Source organism: Mustela nivalis (assembly GCF_964662115.1).
Source record: "Mustela nivalis genome assembly, chromosome: 9".
Lineage (NCBI taxonomy): Eukaryota > Metazoa > Chordata > Mammalia > Carnivora > Mustelidae > Mustela > Mustela nivalis.
Genome location: NC_139028.1, coordinates 68,647,701 through 68,669,239, shown reverse-complemented (window position 1 = coordinate 68,669,239; position 21,539 = coordinate 68,647,701). Strand labels below are relative to the sequence as shown.

The window sequence follows — 21,539 nt, the reverse complement described above, 5'->3', positions numbered from 1 at the left end:
AAAAGGATAGCCACCTCAGAAAGCTGTAGCAAGGATTCTATTGACCTAGATTTAGATGTAGACATAGCTCTATGTAGACACAGGCATATATATTAATGAGTGGGTAGACAAAAAGAGTGAAGTTCAATTAATTTTTACAGAGTATGGTAATGAATAAATGAACCAGCCGAATATGAGAGAGAAGAGAGATGAAGGACTCCAGAATGACTCCTGGGATTTGGCTTAACTAAGTGGGTGGTAATACTAAGTGGATGGTAATGCTGTTTCCTAGGGAACTCTGAAAGAAGTACACACTATTATGATTATTGAGTGAATGGCCAAAGGACCTGACACTGAATGCCTCTGACACTGAACACCTCTCTCTTTTTAAAGCTTTATTTTTAAGTAATCTTTACACCCACACAACCCTGAGATTAAGAGTTGCATGCTCTTCTGACTGAGCCAACCAGGTACCCCCACCATGAACATCTCTTATCCATATTTGGGGCTTCTTTTTTTTTTTTTTAAAGATTTTATTTATTTATTTGACAGAGAGAGATCACAAGCAGGCAGAGAGGCAGGCAGAGAGAGAGGAGGAAGCAGGCTCCCTGCTGAGCAGAGAGCCCAATGCGGGACTTGATCCCAGGACCCTGGGATCATGACCCGAGCCGAAGGCAGCGGCTTAACCCACTGAGCCACCCAGGCGCCCCTATTTGGGGCTTCTTATGTTGTCCTTTAATATAACTGACCCAGGGGTCAAAGAATAAAAGCACTTTTAAGCCAGATCAACAATTCCTGGTATTAATCGTCTTGGGAAATGGTAGGACCCAAGACAAGAAACTGGAATTTGGAAAACATGGGAGAGGCCATTCCTGTCCCTCTGTGAACTTTTTTTTCTTTTCTTTCTTTCTTTTTTTTTTTTTTAATCTCAGTAGTCTGGAGATTTCATCTAAGCTAGTGATCCTTGGTGGTAGATGGTAGGAGGGCACTAGTACTAGGAGAACTCTAGGGGGCATCATTTACAGAGAACACGATGACAACCATGCATGTGGATACAATGGAAGCCAGACTTCTACAGTTGTGCAGCACTGGGTGAGAGCCCTGGGACATCCATCAAAAGAGATAGTCTAGGCATTGGGAGCTTATGGCCTAAAAGCCCAGTAGGGGGGAAGCATTTGTCTGTGTGTGGGTTGACCACTAGATTATTTCTCTGAGGTAATCACTGAACCTTCACCAAAGCATTGTTTAGCAGGAAGAAAAAGAAAGCTGTTTCAGAATTCCTCTTATTAAAAATGATGGGATTTAAATTTGGATTAGAAAAATTCTCTCTTGTTATGTGAGAATTGTATTGGAGGAACTCTCAGGGAGTGAGCACAGGGAGAGGTGAGAAGAGAATTGGTTACTGGGAGATGTCCTGTAGAGGAGGGTGATGAAAGAAGTTGAGGACAGCAAGATCTAGTGTACCATTCCAATCTCTTTCTGCTTCTTGCCTAAAAATGTCAATTTACCATCCACATTTCCCCAGTTTATGTATGAGCCCTGTATAGTTGGTATTTTTGTGGAAGGAAGAGGTACAGGGACAAAGCTGTACAGGGAAAAAGGAGGGACATAAGAGGTGTGCCAATGAGCCACGATAGAGAATCAAGGAGAAGAAAGGGTAAGAGTAGAGGCAACTGTGAGAAAGTAATCTCTGCCTCATCCCTGATGGGGATGTATACAATTTACTTGGGAAGTAAATTGGACTTCCCATCATCAAAGTACATAGTAAGGACAGCAGAAGCAGACACTGGGGTTTCCTGTGTTTAGAAGAATCAGCCTGGTCTCAGCTGTGCCATGGGGAACTTTGAGCCTAAACTCAAAAGTTTAGAGGAGGAGGCAGCAGTGATTAAAGAGATCCCCTGGGGAAAGGGGTACTCTCGGAAGATAAGAACAAAGGTTCACTCAGGGTTGGTTCCTCCAAAGCCCTCTGTGGGCTCCTGCTTTGACCCTACTGTGCATACATCATAATCTTCTCCCTCTTTACCTTGCGGGAGGTTTTCAGCAGCTGTTCTAAGTTGAAGACAAAGTTGGTGTAGGTATTGTGCTTCTTAATAATCATTCTCAGATGACCCAAGGCATTCTGGATCCTGGAGATAATATGTACCAATAAGTGGGCCCAAGGAAGCAGAAGGAGGTACAGGGCAGGAAATGGGACAACTCACCGCTGGAACTTGTTCTTAATCTGCAGAGTCATCTGTTGCTGCAGCAGTGTGAAGGTGTCCAGAAAGTCTAGGAAAGTCTTGGGGGTGACGAGTGGCAACTCGGGGCATAGGTGTCCATAATAGCTGACAGCCGAAAGGTGAATGAGAGCCATGGCTTTAGCCACCCTGGGAATTGACGCCTGGAGGTCTGGGCACTTCAGAGAGTCTGAAATGGGCATGACTTTAGTCTGTGAGCTTACAGGAGAACGGGTAAGAAAAGGGACCCTCTTCTGATTTGGGAAGGAAGGCAGAAAAGGTGAAGGGGATCACTAGGTTCTGGGAAGAGAGAGACAGGGAGACTGACCTGAATCCTCATTAAAACCTGGTTGAGAGTAGTAGGGAGAACAGGGAGAAAGGGCTTACCATCAGTGGATACATTCTGAGCACCTTCCAGGTAGTACCGGACCACACTGATGAGGGAATCTTGGTCCCACGGTTCATAGCGGTCAATGCTAGCAATGGCCAGTTGAAGAAGCCTCAGGAAAAGGGTGGAGGGCAGCTCCCCGTGGATCTGGTCATCTCCAATCAGGATGAACATGTGCAGGTGGTTGCAGACTTGCTGATAGAACCTGTGGGCCAGGGGCTCAGATACCATGCTCCCCTTTATCCCTGTTTTCCCATTAAGCCCAGTGCCAAACCTGAACCCTTAGCCCCAGTCTTCTGAGCCCTCACAGCAGCTCTTTGGCCAGCATAGAGCAAGAGAAGAGCAGCACCTCACATGGGGTTCTTGGTCTCACCTCTGCAACAGCGTTTCCTTTTTGATGTTCTGCTTGACACTAAGGTTTTCTCTGGGGAGATGTTCTTCAATGCTGTCCAGATCTGCCTCTGTATACTGGTCAGGGAAACTGCCCCAGGTTGCCAGGGCTAGCAGACGATGAAGGGTAGTGAGATCCACACCCTTGGGCACCAGCAGGGCCACTGGCTGGCCTAACATTCCAGCATGCCAGCTGGCATCCCGGAGGCACTGGAGAATGGCCTCCTCTGAGCCAGATGGCAGATGGAAGAGGCGGGCCTGGTAAATGCTAGCTGCCAGAGAGATGGCCGTACGGCGCCCTGTACCCAGAGCCCTGGAGAGCAACAGGCCATGCTGCCGGGGCCTGGCCAGCACCCGGACCAGGCGGGCCACGTGCTTGGCCATGGAGTGGCACCGGGCCAGGTGGGCGCTTAGCTTCAGCTGAGCAGCAGAAGTGGACAGCTGCTCCTCCAGGCTCTCCCATTGCCGTTCCAGGTACAAGTTGGGGCTCTCAGAGTTGGACCCTAGTGTTAGCTCCTGACTGAAGACCAGGTCTGAGGGCTTTTCCTGGGGGCGCAGTAGTAGCACTGGTAGCAGAAGGGGTGAGGCCAGGTCCATCTGGGCTGTTTTCTGCCACCAAATCTTGCTTCTGTTTAACTGGAGTTTGTAGCCAGAAGCCTTTGTGCCCTCCTCCTGGCTCATCTTTGGACTTAGGGTTTCTATGGTCTCCCTCTTTACTGGTACTATGGAAGGTGCTCGACCTGAATCACTGGAGGGTGAGCTGGTGGTGACATCCAGGCTGTAAGGGTCCTCCTCCTCCTCTGTCTCACTGCCGCTGTTGCTTATTAAGTCCTCCCACTGGGCCAGCTCTCCTTCGGATTCCACTTCAGGCACTCTTTCTTCCTCCTCTTCCTCCTCCTCCTCCTCAGAGCCCTTGCCCCCGTTCTGGGGTGCTGGTCCACAGCAGAAGACACTCTGAGCTACTCCTAGGAGCAGCTTGGCACAGTAGGAGCGTTCCCTGGGGCTGTCCAGTCGGTCACAGAAGGTTCTCTGGGCCTCGTGCAACCAGAGACGCACCATGTTGCGCATGGCCATCATAATCATCAGGCGGGTGCCACGCAGGCCCGACACCCGGCGCAAGTGCTCCTGATGGCTGGGACAGTCCAGAAAGCCCCGGGAGCCCATCCTGGTGGGCAGCAGCTGCAAGCTACCCAGGAGTTGGCTCACAGAGTGCAGGGAGAAGCGGTAATGTGGGTGGAGGGGGGAGGGCAGAAAGCAGCTGCCCACCGCCTCCCAGGCCTCCAGCGAGGCCTGGACCAGGGCTTTTGCTAGAACCACCTCCCGTTCCACAGAGGGAAAGCGCTCAAGCCAGGCCTGGATGCTTGGTGTGTGCCTGCTCAGCAGCATGGCCTGGGTCACACTCCCCAGGGCCAGCACTGTGAAGAGTCGAAAGAGGCGTGGACACAGTGGGCGCTCACAGAAGCCTGGCACTGTGGCGGTGGCAAGGAAGTTGACTACAGGCTGCAGGGTCTGCAATTCCAAGGTGCTGTGGCCATACACCGTGCCATCTACGGCCTGGCGCAGAGTCTCCAACACTGGCTGGCAGCTCTTCCCGGGGTCTGTGGGACACAGACCAACAGTGAGGATAGGCAGGGGTGCGCATGACCGTGTCACTCCATTCTTCCTGTTCCTGCTTCACTGGCTTTACTTCTGGCGCACACAGGGCTCTAAAAGAGTTTTGTACACCTGATGCATTGGGACTCGGTCATGTCTGAGTAAATTGATCTCTCCCCACCCACACTCTCCCTAAAAGTGAGTAATTTCTTCTTTCTTCTCCCCACAAACCCTATCTCTGTGACCAATTATTCACTAACAGTCGGAAGGTTTGGAAGCTGAGATGGATGGAGACCTGATCTGACCATAAGAAGAGAGAAGTGCAGCCATCACAATCGGAAGGAGGAATTAGCACATGTGCATTTCTGTAAAGTCAATATTAAGATATGATTTATATAAAATACAATGTATGCATTTTAAATATATAGTTCAGTGAGTTTTGATGAATGTATCCACCCACGTAACTGCTGCCCCAGTGATACTTAGAATGCTTCATCATCTCAGAAAGTTCCCTCATGACCCTTTGCCGTCAATCCCCTACCACGCGCTCCCAGGAAGTTCTATCTGATCAGATTTCTATCACTATCGATTAGCTTTGCCTCTTTTACTTTTTTTTTTTTTAAGACTTCATTTTATTTATTTTAGAGAGCGAGGTTGGGGTAGAGGGAGAGAGAGAATCCCAAGCCTACTCTGTGCTCAGCCGAGCCCAGAGCCTGATGCAGGGCTCGATCTCATGACCCCCGAGACCATGACCTGGGCTGAAACCAAGAGCTAGATGCTGAGCTACCCAGGCACCCCACAGCTTTGCCTGTTCTAGAGCTTTAAATACAGGGAATCATATGGTATGTAGTTTGCCAAGTCTGGCTTCTCTCACTCAGCATGATTCTGGGCTTCACCCATGTTTTGTGTGCATCGGTGTGTTTCATTTTACTGGAGTGGTAGCATTCCATTATAAAAATACCAGAATTGTAGGTCCGCTACAATACTGATGGTTGTTTCCAGGTTTTGACGATACAAATTAATACTGCTACATACATGTGCTATTGGCCACTCACAAATCTTTCCTTTTTTTAAACCATTTTTTAAAAATGGAGTTTGTTTTCTTACTGAATTGTAAGAGCTTTTTTATGTATTCTGAGCATAAGTCCTTTTTCAGATATGTGTGTCATATTTCTGTCTATGGCCCATTTTTTCATTTTCTTAAGAATGTCTTTTAAAGGACATAGGTTTTTAATTTTCCTAAGATCTAATTTTTGTGTCATATTTACGAAATCATTGCATCTAACCAAGGTCACACAGATTTTTCTCTTAACATTTTTTGGTAAAGTTTTGTAGTTTTAGCTTTCACATTTAGATCTTTAATTGATTTATAATTAATTTTTGTGTATGTCATGGAGTAGGATTTAAGGTACCCTTTTATCTGCACACAGATATGTAGTTGTTTTAACTCTATTCATTGAAAGGACTACCCGACTACCCTTTCCCCTGTTGAATTATCTTGGCACAATTGTTGAAAACCAACTGACCACATATGATCATATATCAGATTCTCTGGGTTTTTTTTCCATTAGTTTATCTGTATCCATGTCCTTATACCAATACCCTACTCTCTTGATTACTATAGCTGTATAGTAAGCCATGAAATAACTAGTATAAGCCCTTCCACTTTATTCTTATTTTCCAAAGTAATTTTGGCTCTTCTAGGCCTTTTGCATTTCCATAAGTCTCAGAATGAGTTTATCAATCCTGTCACTTAAAAAAAAAGAAGAAGAAGAAGAAGAAGAAGAAGAAGAAGAAGCCTGCTCAGACATAGATTAATCTGGGGAGAATGAGCATCTTAATAATACTGACTCCTCTGACCCATGAACCTGGTATATCTCTCCATTAATTTAAGTCTCATTTATCTCAGCAATATTTAGTAATTTTTACTGTATATTTCTAACTAAGTTTATTCCTAAATATTTTAAGCTTCCAGATGATATTTTAACTATACTTAAAATTTTTGTTTGTTACTAGGATATAGAAATACTAATGATATCAATAGATTGTATCCTATGACCCTGTTAGATTATTTTTTTAAGATTTTATTTAATTGAGAGAGAGTAAGCAAGAGAGAGAGCACACAATGGAGTGGAAGGGCAGAGGGAGAAGGAGAAGCAGACTCCCCACTGAGCAGGGAGCTTGATGCCAGGGCTGGGACCCAGGACGCTAGGACCATGACCTGAGCCAAAGGCAGATACTTAACCTAATAGACTGAGCCACCCAGGTGCCCTGACCCACCAAATTAAATTCACTTATTTATTCTAGTAGTTTTGTAGGGTTCACTTTTGTTGTTGTTGTTGTTGTAGATTCCTTATGATTCTCTAGGTAGAAAATCATGTTGTACATCAGTAGAGACAGTATTACTTTGTCTTTCCAATTTTAAGGCTTTTATTTCTTATTGCACTGGTGTGGGTCTCTGGTGCAATAGTGAATAGAATCAGTGAAAGTGGACATTGTTGCCTTGTGACTGATCTCTGAAAGTATTCGATATTTCACCCGTTGGTTATGTACTTACCTATAGGGTTTTTTTTTAAGATTTTATTTTTTTATTTATTTGACAGAGAGAGATCACAAGTAGGCAGAGAGGGAGGCAGAGAGAGAGGAGGAAGCAGGCTCCCTGCTGAGCAGAGCGCCCAATGCGGGACTCGATCCCAGGACCCCAGGGGATCATGACCCTAGCCAAAGGTAGAGGCTTTAACCCACTGAGCCACCCAAGTGCCCCCTTACCTATAGGTTTTAATGGATGCTCTTCATCAAACTTTGAAATTTCCCTTCTAGTCCTAGTTTGCTGAATGTTACCATGAATAGTGTTGAATTTTACCAAGTGCTTTCTCCTTATCTACTGTGATGATCTTACGCTTTTCATCATTCTGTTAATGTCATGAATTACACTGATTTTTGAAAGTTGAGTCAACTTTGCATTCTGGGGATATACCGTGTAAGCTACATACCACAGATTTTGATAACATTTTGCTTTCATTATTCAGTTCAAAATATTTCCTAATTTATCTTGTGGTTTCTTAGATGCATGAGTTATTTAGAAGTGTTACTTTATTTTATTTATTTTTTTAGAGAGTGTGAGAGCAGAGGGTGGGGAGGGGCAGAGGAAGAGGTAGAGAGAATCATAAGCAGGCTTCACTCCGGGCATGGAGCCTGACGTGGTGTTCAATCTCATGACCCTGAGATCATGAGCTGAGCTGAAATCCAGAACCAGACACTTAGCTATCACACATAGGCACCCCTAGAAGTGTGTTAATTTCAAAGAATTTGGGAATTTTCTAGGTATTTGTTATTAATGAGTTTTATTGTTGTAGTTAGAGAAAATATTCTATAAATTTTAATCCTTTGAAATTTGTTGAGACTTATTTTGTAGCCCAGCATATCATCTGTCTTAGAGAATGTTACTCGTATACTTGGAAAGAAAATGCATTTTGCATTTAATGGGTATGATGTTCTATAAATGTACGTATAGTTGATAGTGTTATGTAGATCTACTTCCTTATTTCCTCTCTCCTGCTCTATCAATTATTGAAAGGAGTGTTAAATCTCCTACTATGATTTTTGTACCTGCTATTTCTCTCAGTTCTATCCATTTTTTAAAAATATATTTTGAAGGTGTTTCAGGTGCATATACATTTAGGACTTTGATATCTTTTTGATTAATTAAATCTTTTAATTAGGGGATGTCCAGTTCTCTATCTCTGGTAATATCCTTTATCTTGAAGGACTTTTTGGAGTGCTTAGGACTTTACATTTAATGTTACTATTCATATGTTTGGTTTTTGGGTTTTTTTTAAGATTTTATTTATTTGACACAGAGAGAGAGAGATCACAAGTAGGTAGAGAAGCAGGCAGAGACAGGGGGAAGCAGGCTCTCTGCCAAGCAGAGAGTCCGATGCGGGGCTCGATCCCAGGGCCCTGAGTTCATGACCTGAGCCGAAGGCAGAAGCTTTACCCATTGAGCCATGAAGGCGCCCCATATGTTTGTTTTAAAGTCCATCATACTGTCATTTTTCTTCTAATTTTCCCTTTTATTTTTAACTTCTCTACTGCTCATTTCCTCCTTCCTCTTACATAACTTAAGTATTTTTTATATTTAAAATATTATGTATTTTAAATTATACTCTTTGCTATTATTATTTAGTGATTTTTTCTATGGTAATATTATGCCTCCTTAATGTGTTGATACTTTTAAGTAATATCATGCCACTTAATACTCCATACCTGACCTTTCCCACTTCCTATTTCACATTGAACAAATGTAAGACTCTTACAGTAGTATAATTTTTACTCATTGCTCCATACCCTATCCTTTTACTAGTGTTCCAATTTATTTTCTACCTCTCCATACATTATCAACTCCATCTAAAACTATTATTACTTAAATTTCACATATGAGTAAAATAATATGCTATTGTCTTTCTCTGATGTATTTCACTTAGCCCAATACATTCTAGCTCCATCTACATCATTGCAAATGAGAGATGAACATACGGGAAGGTGGGGGAGAGGGAAGCAAACCATAAGAGACAGAGAACAAACTGAGAGTTGATGGAGAGAGGAGGGTGGGGGGTAGGCTAGATGGGTGATGGGTATTGAGGGCACTTGTGTTGAGCACTAGGTGTTGTATGTAAGTATGAATAATGAATTCTACTCCCGAAGCCAATATTGCACTGTATGTTAACTAACTACAGTTTAAAAATTTGAAAAAAATACAAATGTTATTACTTTTCTTTTTAAACTCTTAACTGTATTTTAAGGAAATTAAAAGATGAAAAAGATAGTTATTTATATGCACCCACATATTTACCATTTCTTGCACTCTTCATTCTTTTCTGTAGACCTGAGTTTCCATATGACACTATTTCCCTTCTGCCTAAAGAACATCTATTAGGCTTTTTTTTTTTTTAAGAGAGAGTGAGGGGGCAGGGAGCTGGGGTAGGAGGTGGGCAGGCAGTTCAGAGGGAGAGGGATAGAGAAAGAATATTAAGCAGGATCCCCACCCAGCACGGAGGCTGTTGCAGGCTTTGATCTTACATGACCCTGAAATCATGACCTGAGCTGAAATCAAGAGTTGGCCACTTAACCAACTGAGCCACCCAGGTGTCCCTTTTAGCATTTCTTACAGAGCAATTGTAGCAACAGTAAATATTCCCAGCTTTCATGCATCTGCAATACTTTCATTTCATCTGCTTTCAAGAAGGGTATCCTTACTGTATAGAGAATTCTAAGATGACAGGTTCCCCTGCCCCCACCTTTTAGTCCTTGAAATGTGTTGTTCCACTATCCCCTGGATTCTTTTGTTTCTGATGGGAAGTTAACCATCACTCTTAATACTATTTATCTATACGTAACATGTTTTTATCTTTTTTCTGACCACTTTCAAGGTTTTTCTTTCTTTGATTTTCTGCTATATGACTATGATGTGCCTAGGTGTGGTTTTCTTCTTCTTATTTTACTTGGGCGATAACTGAGCTTTATATTTGAAAAGTTAATATTTTCCAAGAAATTTGGGGAAATTTTGGCCATTATTTCCTCATAGGTATTTTTTCCTGCCCTATTCTCTCTCCTTCTGGACCTCCAGTTATGTGTGTGTGTGTGTGTGTGTGTGTGTGTGTGTGTGTGTGTGTGTGCGCGTGTGTGTGTGTATGAAGCTCTATTTTTTTAAAAGATTTTATTTATTTATTTGACAGAGAGAGAGAAAGACAGCCAGAGCAGGAACAGAAGCAGGGGGAGTGGGAGAGGAAGAAGCAGGCTTCCCCGCCAAGCAGGGAGCCTGATGTAGGGCTTGATCCCATGACCCTGGGATCATGACCTGAACTGAAGGCAGATGCTTAAAGACTGAATCACCCAGGCGCCCCTGCCTAAAGCTCTATTCATAGTCAATATATTTCTGTTCCTCAGAACAGTCAGGATTCACTGACTCTTTCTTTTGCTATCTCCAATCTGCTATTAAACCATGCAGTGAATTTTTCATTTCAGTTACTGTATTTTCTTCTTCTAAAATTTCTGTTTAGTTATTTTTAGTAGTTTCCATTTCTTTGCAGAGATTACTTATGTGTTTGTCCATTTGAGTCATATTTTCCATTAACTACCTGAGGATTCTTATAATAGCCATAATAGCTGCTGTAGATATTTGCTAGATTTAACTTCGAGACTATTTTAAGGTCAGTTTTTAATTGACTGTTTTTTTTCTAGATGATGGGTCACATTTTTTTGTTTTATTGTACATTTATTAATTTTTTATATTATACTAGATGTTTCAGTGGCTGTCACCCTGGGATATCTTTTACACTGCCAACTGTAATATACTTCACTCCACAACATTGTTTGCAATTGTTTTCAACCTTCCTGTTGAAATCTCTTCTCAGTTGCTATTCACAGATTTGAATTTACTCTTTCTATTTTCCTCTGACTTTTTGATTATTTGTGCAAATTCACCTAAAGGCCCAAATAATATAGTTGTAGAAAATTACATGTTTTAGTGTTACACAGACTTAAATTTTAATCTTGGTCCTAACACTTAACTGGCTTGAGTGTCTTAGGCAAATTATAAAATCTTTTAGTTTCATCATCTTTAAAATGCCCATTCTTTTTTTAAGAATGTATTTATTCATTTGAGAGAGAGGCAGAGACAGAGCACAAGAAGGCGGAGAGGCAGATGGAGAGGGAAAAGCAGACTCCTCACTTGATCAGGGAGCTCCAAGGGGGCTGGATCCCAGGACCTAGAGATCAGGACCTTCCTTGAAGGCCAACATTTAAGCATTTGAGCCACCCACATTCCCCTCAAAATCTCCATCTTAATGGGCTTTTATAGACACTAAAGATGACATAGATAAAACACATAGTCCTCAATAAATTATACACCACCTGATTCAAGTATTCTATGTCCTATATTCAGGTCTAACTGGACAATCCAGCTAATGCTTTAGACCACTGACTTCCCTGACTCCAATTCTGCCCATTCCCATGGCCATATTCAAACCTGTCATCATCTAGGGGCACACCACTTTAGAAACTTGAAACTTCAATATTGCTAACTTTTATCACAATTTCCCCTTTCCTTTCTAATCTTTGCTTGTACCAACTCTTACTGAGCACTTACTTACTACTGAGTCTATCAAAATGAGTAAGACAAATCTGAATCTCTCTTCTCATGAAGCTCAGAATAAGCATAAATAAGTAAACATATAATCATAAAACTATGGTTGTCACAGATTTTTTACGGAACACGAGATGAGTGTCTAACCTAGCCTGGAGGCTCGGGTTTCCTAGAGAGCACACTGACTGAGATTATCTGTAAAGGATAAGGACTTAGCCAGATACATACAGGGAAGGCAGAAAGGACAGCAATCCCAGAGGCTAGCAGAAGCTTGATTTATTGAATGCCTGTACATAGCTGACTCTAGTTGGAGTACAGCGTGTGAGAGCTTAGAGAAGAAAGCCTCACTGCAAGAAGCCTTGCAAAAGCATTCACCAGTGTTTCAGGTAATGACTATCTGAACCAGGGAAGATGGAATGGAAATAAGTGGAAAGATTTGAGAGATATGTAGAATGCCAAATTGAGAGACAATGTGAATGGATTTTGGTAAGAAAGGGGGAGATGTCAATGAGATTCCTGGCTTGAGTGACTGGAAGGATGGTTGTACTAGTTAATAGAGGACAAAAGCAGGTTTTAGGGGTAAGATGATGAGTTGAATCTGAAGAGCCAATGGGACAACAAGGTAGAGATACACAGTAAGTAGTTGGATAAACAGGTCTAGTGCTTAGAAGAACATCCTGGCCCGGGGTAAGTATTTAGCAGCCAAACACAGAGATGGTGGATAAGGTCATGGGAGGGTTATGATTGTTCAGGAAGCATACGTACAATGAGAAGATACTAAGAATGGATTGCTGAGATTTGGTCTGTAGGTGTCTAACTTGGAGTCAGTAAATATTGTTAGGGACTTTACAGCCTCAAGAGAACACAAGGACTCCTTCCTTCCCTCTACCCAGCTCCTTACCAGAAGCAGCCAGGTGTAGATCCTCCAGCAGGAAGAGGAGGGAGCCTTTAGAATCCAGGTGGTGCCCAGGCCACGGGGCAGCCTGTGCTTGGCCCTGGACCCCTCGACTCAGCAGCAGGCGTAGGTGGATGGGAGTGAAGGCAGGGTGGATGGGGCTGCACACATAGGGATGATGTGGCTCCACGAGCACCTCCACAAAGGTGGACTTCCCGGTCGCCGCCTCTCCAGCCAGCAGCACTGGGTGTCCCTCTGACAGAAGCAGGTCCACCACATACAAGAGCCGTTCAGTCTGTGGCACAGAAGCAGGACTTACTGGGGCAGCACCAGTTTAGGATAGTAATTTAGCTGAAAGCAAAGTCTAGGGGTCTCATCTTAGAGCTGTACTTGCAGAACACTTCATATATTCTTGTGATTGTGAAAACATATCAAAGAACAGGAACAGGTAGACCTTAGCTGGGCCTAGAACATGGACTCCTCCAGGATATCTCCTTGAACCCCAACCCCAACTGCTGCCCCACTGTCTTCACACCTGTGGAGAAGGGCTGAAGGCTCCCAGAGTTCCCCTGATGCGGCTACCCAGGTAATGGCCAGTGAAGGGGACCAATGTCCCATTATCAGGACACACATGTAGATCAAACACCAAGGCTGAAGGCGGTGGCTCAGGATAGTTGGAGAGGCAGCTAATAGAACCCCTCAAGAAGGTATCAAAGAGGGGCCAGAGCCTGTTCAGTTGGATGTATGGGCAAAAGTGTCAGATAGTTACAACAGTTCCATTTGTGATGCACACACACATTCCACTCTCCCCTCCGCCCCCACTGACAGTGATGTCACCTGAGTTTTTAACTTCCATGCGCCAGTCCATCTCAGCCCTCTGCATCACCCACTCCCAATCCCGCTCCTGAAGATACCTGGAAGGCAGGTGGGCTCCAAAGCCCCAGATCAATGCAAAAAGAAAGCTGCTGACAGCCAGCAAATGTTTCTTGCGCTGATTAGGTGCATCATCATTGTCAACCTGGGACGGGTTCAGAGAGCTGCTTTTTGAGGACTTGAAGCTTTGGGCCACAGGATCGCTAAAGCTGAGGTCTTCTGCAAAGGTCACCATGGCCAGAAGAGGAGCCCAGGCAGGAAAAAGGTTGGGGGGGAGAGAGTAGAGACTGACTCTGTCACTGCCCACTTTTGGTCCCCTGACCCAAGCCCACCAAAACACCCATGTGCCAGGCACCAGCTATATGCCAGCTGTCCTCAAGGCCCCTTATCTCCGAGCCATCCCTTCCCTTTCCCTTCCCTTCACCTGAGATGTGTGCCTTCTCCCCCTCATCTATCCTCAGGTGGGGGTCAAGCAGACAACGCAAGATACGGGCCAGACTGGTGACTTCAGCCACACCTGGACAAAGAGCCCGCTGCCCGTGAACATGCAGCAGAGAGCTGGCACCCTGGCAGGTGAGGAATTGGAACGTTGCTGGCACCAGCACTTCGGCCAGGTGGTTGAGCTCAGCGACCGTGTGGAGATGCAGGTGGTACTCGTGCGGCAGGGCTGCCATCAGAACGCTAAGCATCCCCTGCCATGTCTGCTCCCCACCACACCAGACCAGGGCACATTGACTCACCACTGTGGGGGACATGCCTGTTGCATCTCCCACCTCCATCAGGAGAAAAGTACCTGGGGGTCGTGCTATCTGCTGACCACTGGGGAGGCTGAGCTGGGGGGCATCTTTCAGGAGGCAAGTGATGGGGTCCAGCCAAGAGGCATTGGCTACCCCATCACATACTATCCAGTGCTGGATCCCCACTGATTCCTGTGGTGGCCCCCTCAGGCCCACAGTCTTATACATGCTGGCTGCACGCAGCAGCCTAGGGAAGACACCATGGTGCCAGCAGGGGCCCTCTAGCCATCCCAGGAACTCCTGGGGACTGAGGACATTGGGATATAGGTGCGTGACTTCCACCGGCTGGCAGCCCTGGGTTGAGGCATCCTCCCTGGCCGCCAGCTGATTCTGGATCTTAAATAAGCTGTGCCAGCAAGTGGTCTTGCCACTGCCTGCGGGGCCCAGGAGTATAATACCCAAAGCCCGGCCCAGAGCCTGGCTCAGCTGCTCTAGGGACCCCAAAATATCAGGGCTGGGATGAATGCCTATCTGCAGCAATTCCTCCACCAGCAATGGCTTCCTTGGCGTGTGTGCCTCAGGCTCTGCCAGCACCTGCCTGGCATTAGGGAAAAGCCCACAGAGCAGCTCTTGGAGGTTGTGCAGGTGGAGACCACTGAGGGTGCTGAACAGTGGCGAGCGTAGCAGAGCACGCAGGAGGGCAGCCTCTTCGGTCACAGCCAGGCTGTGGGGCTGCTGGGACCTGGGCTCCTCCTTGGTCACATTTAAATTCTGTATCATGTCTTCCAGTATTTGCTGGAGCAGAGGCAAACGGCAGGGCAGGGGTGCCGACGCCAGCTCAAGCTCTAGGGAGAAGAATTTAGATAAGCGGGAAGCCATGCAGGAGGCATCCCGCATCCCTGCACCTAGCAGGGTCAGCTCTGCCACTCGCTGAAGGTCAGGCAGTGTCAAGGCCACAGGCCGCAGAAGCAAGTGCAGGTTGGCAGGCACAGCAGGGCTCAGGGAACGCAGTGTCAGGAGAGAGCCGTAGCCAAGGCGTATGTATACGTGGTGTTTCTCAAAGAAGCCACTGCCGAGGAGCTGGGGTTGTGTGGGGTCAACAGTGCTGGGGCTTCGGGAGGCCGCCTGGTACAGTGGGGCATAGAGGTGGTGCAGTTCAGCCAGACGCTGGCCCAGGGCAGACAGCAAGCCAAGGGGCAGGCGCTGAGCCGCTTCCAACAGCAGCCAGGCACCACCCTGCAAGGCACCATTCAGGTAGTTGCTTAGGCTCTGGGCCTCTATCTGAGGCAGGCAAGGCATTGTCACCAGCTGGCGCCCCAGGGCCCGTGCTAGGCTCTTCACCATGGTTGCCTTGCCTACTCCATCAGGGCCCAGTAGAGTCCCACAGGCCACCTCCTCCAAGGCCAGCAACAGTACCAGGGCTGGCCGCTCAGGCAGCAGGCTGGGCAGAGACCCCAATCTGGGACCCAGGTACTCATAATTGTACAGGAAGGACCGGCCAAGAACGTCTATCCAGCATGCAGCTGGCGACGGAGAAGTCACAGCAGATGCGATAGTCTTGAGACTCTGCAGGGGACTCTGGGGGATGACATGAGGTGAGCCCAGGTGATATTTGAGTTGGCGAGCCCAGTGGAAATCTGTCAGATCACTGACCTGGTGCTCCTGCAGCAGCTGTGCTATATCCCGGTGAGTCACTGCCATGGCCAGCAGGGCACTGAGCAGGCTGGCCTGGCGGACAGAACCCAGGGGCTGCTCACCCTGGGAGGCCCTCTGGGCCCGTATAAAATTCACCAGTGCCTCAAGCTTGCACACATGCACGCGGACCATGGCAGGGGTCTTCCCCTCCAGCAGAGCCTCCTCCATCTCTGCCCGCCATACGACCTCCTCTGCCACCAGCACACACTGCCATGGGAAGGCCTGGACTACGTGCAGCCAGTGGTGGGCAAACAGCTGTGGAGCCAGCTGGCTTTCCTGGGGCAGCTGCTTAGAGGCCTCATCTAGCGATGGGCCCAGAGTGAGGCGGGAAGCCACACAACCCTGCAACTTGTGTACCAGGGCCCGACGCAGGCACTTCTCCAGAGAGGCCAGCCACTTGGGGAGATCTGAATGCAGAGGAATGGACCTCGGCAGCTTCACCTCCTCGCCGCCTGCCCCTAGCACCGCCAGCGCCTCCACCCAAGTCAATGCGTTTGGGCTTGCCTCCCGGTCATCCACCTTTTCATCAAGTGGGCTGGACGTGAAGCTCACAGCGTGCACATGAGGAAAGCAGCGCCGTACCCATAGCTGGGCCTCGCAGGACTCCAGGGGGGCAGCCAGCAGGGCCACCAGCTCGCTATCGCTGAGGAAGAAGAGGCGGGGGAAATGAGCGCACACCCGATAGAGCACACTCTTCAGGGCCATAATGATGCCCTCCAGCTCCACGGAGCCTGCCTGAAGCAGCTGTTGCAGCTGCTGGCCTTGGAAATGAGGGCTCCGCTTGACACTGGGCACGATAAGTGACAGAACCCAGGGGTCATCTACAGAGATCTGCATCAGGGTCCGATACTGATCGTCTGTGGCCTTGAACCGGGAGTTCTGCGGTGAGAGGAGATAGAAGTGAGGGAAGCTCTCCCTCCCCGCCTGAGCCCCATGACAACACAGTAGCCCTTGTCCACCTGCCTCACCCTTCTTCCCTACCAGGTCAGGACTAGGAAACTCGATCTTCATCTCATGCAGAACTTTATTCAGAAAAATCCACTGCTGCTGGAAAGTCACCCACACCTCCAGCAAGGCACCTGTGTGAGCAGTGAGAGGAACACTGGAGGGAGACTGAGGTTTTAGCTTCTGCTAGGGGGTCCAGCTGGTCCTGACCTCTCAGGGTGCCCCACCCCAAAATACTCAGCAGGACCCAGGGACCTTGTTTGGAAGACAGCAAACTTTCACTGTGAATAAGATTTCAACTGGTCACCTCAGCCCAAGAAGTGGCTCTGGAGGGGATCCTCACTTTGTCCTTCTGATCTTGCTCCCACTCAACCCCCACCTCTTAACCCCATCCCTCCAGGCCAACCCACCTCAGGTCCTACCCATTCATCCAGCTAGAGGCCTGCACTCACTCAGGCTATGCATGATGGTCACCCACTCCAAAGCTGCTTTGTTTAAGTCTCCCGACTTTTGGATGGCCAGGATCTTGAACAATACCTGAAGACTTTCCTGGATAGAATCCTGCAGGCTGCCATAATCTAAGGAAGAGTGCGTTCCAGCTGAGCTGAGCTGGCAGTTGATGGGGCAAGGGCAGAGATGACTAGTACCCAAATAACACTGACACTCAAGCTATTCATTCTCTAGAAGACCCAAACATGTTTTCTTCCACTAGTTGGGAATTATGCTCACCTAGAGTCAGAGTGTGTTTGCAAGCCTGTTCATGTGAGTTATAATCTAATTACAGAGTTTGATCTGATATTATGTTAACCACTTAAATATGGGTGGGGAAAGAGTTCCTGGTTCTATGGAAACTATGGAAAGCCTTCAGTAAAGGTGAGTTGATAAAGCATATTAAATTATGTATAGGTCAATTTTTAAAAATTGGAAATTGTAATAAAAATCTAGAAAAATTCTGTACTCCAGCAACTTCATAAACGTCTTCACATCACTGCTCAACTTTACAGAAGTTGAGAGCAGAAATGGTGGACAGTGCATTAATGTGGGAAAGGCAGTGAGGAACTTCTATCAGTTGACTGCAAATCAAAGTAAAGCTCTTGTCCTTCAGCCAAGGACATTTATTTAACAAATAAATGTATATTTATATGTTTAAAGCTAAAGTAAAAATCTTAAGCCATATATACACATCATTTTTTATGATCTTCCTATTTAACTGACTGAATTTGCCAGTTGGGGTTCAAGTGGGTTGGATAAGAGAATTTCTCTTCTACTGGCAATTCCCTAACTATGTATGCCATCTCGGTGTATGTTGTTCCCTCTGCCCAGGATGCCCTTTTCTTCCTGTAAGTTTGGCAAACTTCTAATCCTTCAGGAGTCAGCATGAGGCCTTTGTCTATGGGAAGAGAAGATTCCTCTGACTCTCTTCAGTCCTTTAAAATCTGTCCTCTTTCTGAGATTTGACTGCCCTCAGTTAGATTCTCCACCATGCAGTCATCTCTATTCTATTGTCCTCTCTCACTGGACTGGGAGCTCCTGAGGGACAGCACTTCCGTCTGTGAATCTCCACGTCTCCTATGTTTGGCTCAGAGAAAACAGATAAGGGTAAATGAGGGGAGCAAAAGCTCAGACAGCAGGATGCCATCTAGAGGAAAGAGCACTGGAAGATGGAGAGATATCATCACTGTGAGGGATTTCTTAGTACACCCAGAAAGGGAAGGACTTTTGCTAAAAAAGCAGCATGGGCAGGAGGAGGGAGCTCCCAAGATTAAGACTTAATAAGAGTGACATGAAAGACACTGTCTCAGGACAGACTGGTGTATCCTGTCCAGTAAGGATGAGGCCCTGGCTGGAGAACCTAGATCCCACAGGGCTTGGTGGACCTGGTGGACGAAAATGGCCCCTGGCAGTGGGCTATCACCCAGCAGCAAACCCTGGTCTCACCTGAAAGGATGAAGGTGCCACTGTCCTTGCCCACCACTTCCCACTGGGGGCTGCGGACCATTTGCTTCTTGGGGCGCTCCCCGCCTGGGGGCTCATAGGGCACGTGCAGGATGAAGTTGATGAGTCGCAGCTGGCGTGCCTCCCAGACCCGCTGTAGCCGCCGTAGGGTATCTTGTGCATGGATTCGTTCGTTTTCACACTGCCAGATCTGGAACAGCTGGGTCTCAGGAACCAGCACTGGGTGATGCCTCAGGGGAGAGCCTTGAAGCTGGGACTCAAGGGCCAGGGCTCAGGGGAGTGGAAGTGTCAGAGATGGAGAGTAGGATCATTTGGCTTCAGATAAGCCATCTATAGCATAGTTTGACCCAAAGCTGCTGCCTTGAAACCCACTCTTTTCCAAGGTTTCAGCAGAGGACAGTACCTTAATCAGCTCATGTTGGAAAAGGGCAGGTGTTGGGGGACATCTGCTATCCTGTGTGCCTACAACTTTGGGAGCGGGGCATCTCTCAGTCAGAGTCTGAAACCACCCATCAGATCCCCACACCCTCCAGGCAGGATAGCAAACTCAGCTTCCCACCTTCCCAACCACAAGCCAAAATCTACGGCCCCCTGTTGCAAGGGGTTGCTAGAACTTAACTGGATCTATTACAGTTTAGCAAATAGGTCCTGGGTTTGGACCAACTCCCTTTCTCTGGAGGGCCCCACCTGATTGATTCGATCTGCAAAATCCAGCAGTGGACAAGTGAGCAGCTGACCCAGTGTTAGGAGTTCCATGTTGCAGAGACTGTCTAACCCTAAGGCTGGAGGTAGAGGAGACAAGTTAGAGCAACACGTGGTATATGGCAGAGTCTGGCCCATATCCCAGAGTCTCAGATCGGCAACCCTGAGCCCAGCCCAGGCCAGCTCCCCAACAGAAGATCTGAAATTACAACATAGAGCCAAGAACTCAGAATGTAGGGTTCAGAGCACAACACAGAGCACAGAGCTAAGATTCGAGCCTGAGTCTAGCCCAAGGCAGCAGAGAGGACCCACAAGATGGTGCAGGAGGCTAGAAATATTGGTCCCTGTGGGAGCAAGGCAGGGAGCAACCCAGGGAGGAAAGGTGTTGCCCACAGGAGCAGCAGGGAACAAAGTTGTCACTTGTTCTAATCCCCAAGTCCTTTCCTCCCCACCACGACCCCACCCCACCTCCCCCAGCCCTGACTCTACCCAAAACACACCTTGTAGAAGGGCTTGGAAGTTCTGGAGCTGGAGGCTGCCCAGCTTGGTCAGTAATGGCAGGTAGCTACGGAACTCCTCTACCATGCGTATACAACACTGCAGGACTGGGCTGTGGAGCTCCAGGCTTGTACTCATGTGGGTTGCCTCCATCAGCCAGCCTTCTGTCTTCTCCTGGGCCATAGTCATGCTGAACTAGAGGGAGGAAGGTTCACTGTCAGCTGGAGACCCTTCCCCCACCTTCCCCTGCAGCCTCTCCACTCAGGCAGGAGCTCTGAGAGCATTGGCACCTTGGCAAAAGCCATGCACTTCCATTCGCTGATGTTCTCGGAGATGACTCGGTACAGGTGCCAGATGCGCTGCTGCTGCACAATCGGACGGGTCCCGCAGACTGGCAAGGGCACAGGACTCTCGTCTCCTGTGGGATAGGGCAGGCTGAGGCCTAGGCTGGGGGCAGGGGTCATGGCGAGCAATGGTCAGTCAGGAGCCTGTAATGGCAGAAACAAGCATCTAAAAGTGCCAGGGCTGGGGTAGCCAAAGTTGTTCAGTACAATGCAGGTGGGGACCATCCAAGGGACAGTGCTTCCTGTTGCTGGGATGCACCAGACACGCTCCTTTCTGCTGAGGGCTTTTGATGGGCAGTTCATTCTTCTGGAACACTGTCCCCTCAGAGGACCATATATCTCACTCCCTCACCAATTCAAGTCCTTCCACATGTGGCCCGGGGAGCCCAAGCTGTTATGAACGGCTACCTACCCTCCCCGCCATTCCTGACACCTCTTACTTGCTCTCTTCTTTTTTCTGCGCAACTTCTCAGTTTCTAAAATACTCCACGATTTGGTTATATTTTACGTTTATTATTTGTTATCTTTTTCTCCCGGCTACAGTGATGGGCTGTGAGGGCAGGAGGTTTGTTCTTTGTCCACTGATACACGGCAAGCCCTGTGCACAGTACAGGCACACAACAAGCAGCTGTTAGACAGAAGGACAAATCCAGTGAGATGCCTATGGTAAAGATCTAGCCCACAGAGAGGACCATGGAGGGTAAATGATGATGCTTCCAATTTTGTGTACTTCTGGTCATCCTTCCCTCCCTTCATATCTCATAATATCATGGTTTCGGCTAAGGTCATGATCTCATGGGTAGTGAGACAGAGCCCCACGTCAGCTCCATGCTCAGTGGGGAGTCTGCTTGGGGTTTCTCTCCCCCAGGCCCTCCCCACTATGCATGTGTATGCACATGCTGTCTCTCAAATAAATCTTTAAAAATAATAATAATTATCATTACAGTACTGGGATTGCAATTAAAAGGCATCAGACCAGGTTTAAGAATATTGCAGTAAAATTGTCATTCTCATTCATTCGAATTCCAGTTTACTTTCTTGAGTGAGAGAAAAAGTGATGAAATAAAGCTCAGAGGCTGGTAATCATGCATCTTTCACATGTGAGCATCATCCGTCACGGAGAACATCAGAATATTGAAAGGCTTAGAATCACTATCAGGCTATCAAAGCTCTCATCTGACCAA

General features: G+C 47.2%; 1 protein-coding gene and 1 long non-coding RNA gene across 10 annotated transcripts in view; one reads left to right on the top strand and one right to left on the bottom strand.

Annotated features, from left to right (window-relative positions):
• The window catches only part of DNHD1 (dynein heavy chain domain 1), a 75,036-nt gene that overhangs the window by 14,047 nt on the left and 39,450 nt on the right, over window positions 1–21,539 (bottom strand). For 7 of the 9 annotated variants that reach the window (XM_082682911.1, XM_082682915.1, XM_082682916.1 and 4 more), the window contains 13 exons: window positions 20,302–20,429; window positions 20,014–20,206; window positions 19,499–19,593; window positions 18,794–19,001; window positions 17,308–17,433; window positions 13,903–16,989; window positions 13,520–13,697; window positions 13,141–13,333; window positions 12,612–12,900; window positions 2,957–4,571; window positions 2,583–2,788; window positions 2,181–2,385; window positions 2,003–2,105 (listed from right to left, as the gene is read on the bottom strand). In XM_082682911.1, the coding sequence (XP_082539037.1) occupies window positions 2,003–2,105; window positions 2,181–2,385; window positions 2,583–2,788; window positions 2,957–4,571; window positions 12,612–12,900; window positions 13,141–13,333; window positions 13,520–13,697; window positions 13,903–16,989; window positions 17,308–17,433; window positions 18,794–19,001; window positions 19,499–19,593; window positions 20,014–20,206; window positions 20,302–20,429 (6,626 nt within the window). Of the gene's footprint in view, window positions 1–2,002; window positions 2,106–2,180; window positions 2,386–2,582; window positions 2,789–2,956; window positions 4,572–12,611; window positions 12,901–13,140; window positions 13,334–13,519; window positions 13,698–13,902; window positions 16,990–17,307; window positions 17,434–18,793; window positions 19,002–19,182; window positions 19,274–19,498; window positions 19,594–20,013; window positions 20,207–20,301; window positions 20,430–21,539 lie in introns of those variants that run through there. The other 2 variants (XM_082682914.1, XM_082682920.1) reach the window with 2 other exon arrangements.
• Window positions 2,009–4,987, top strand: LOC309840659. The gene is made up of 2 exons (XR_014298738.1): window positions 2,009–2,050; window positions 4,829–4,987. It is a non-coding gene; the product is annotated as an uncharacterized lncRNA (long non-coding RNA).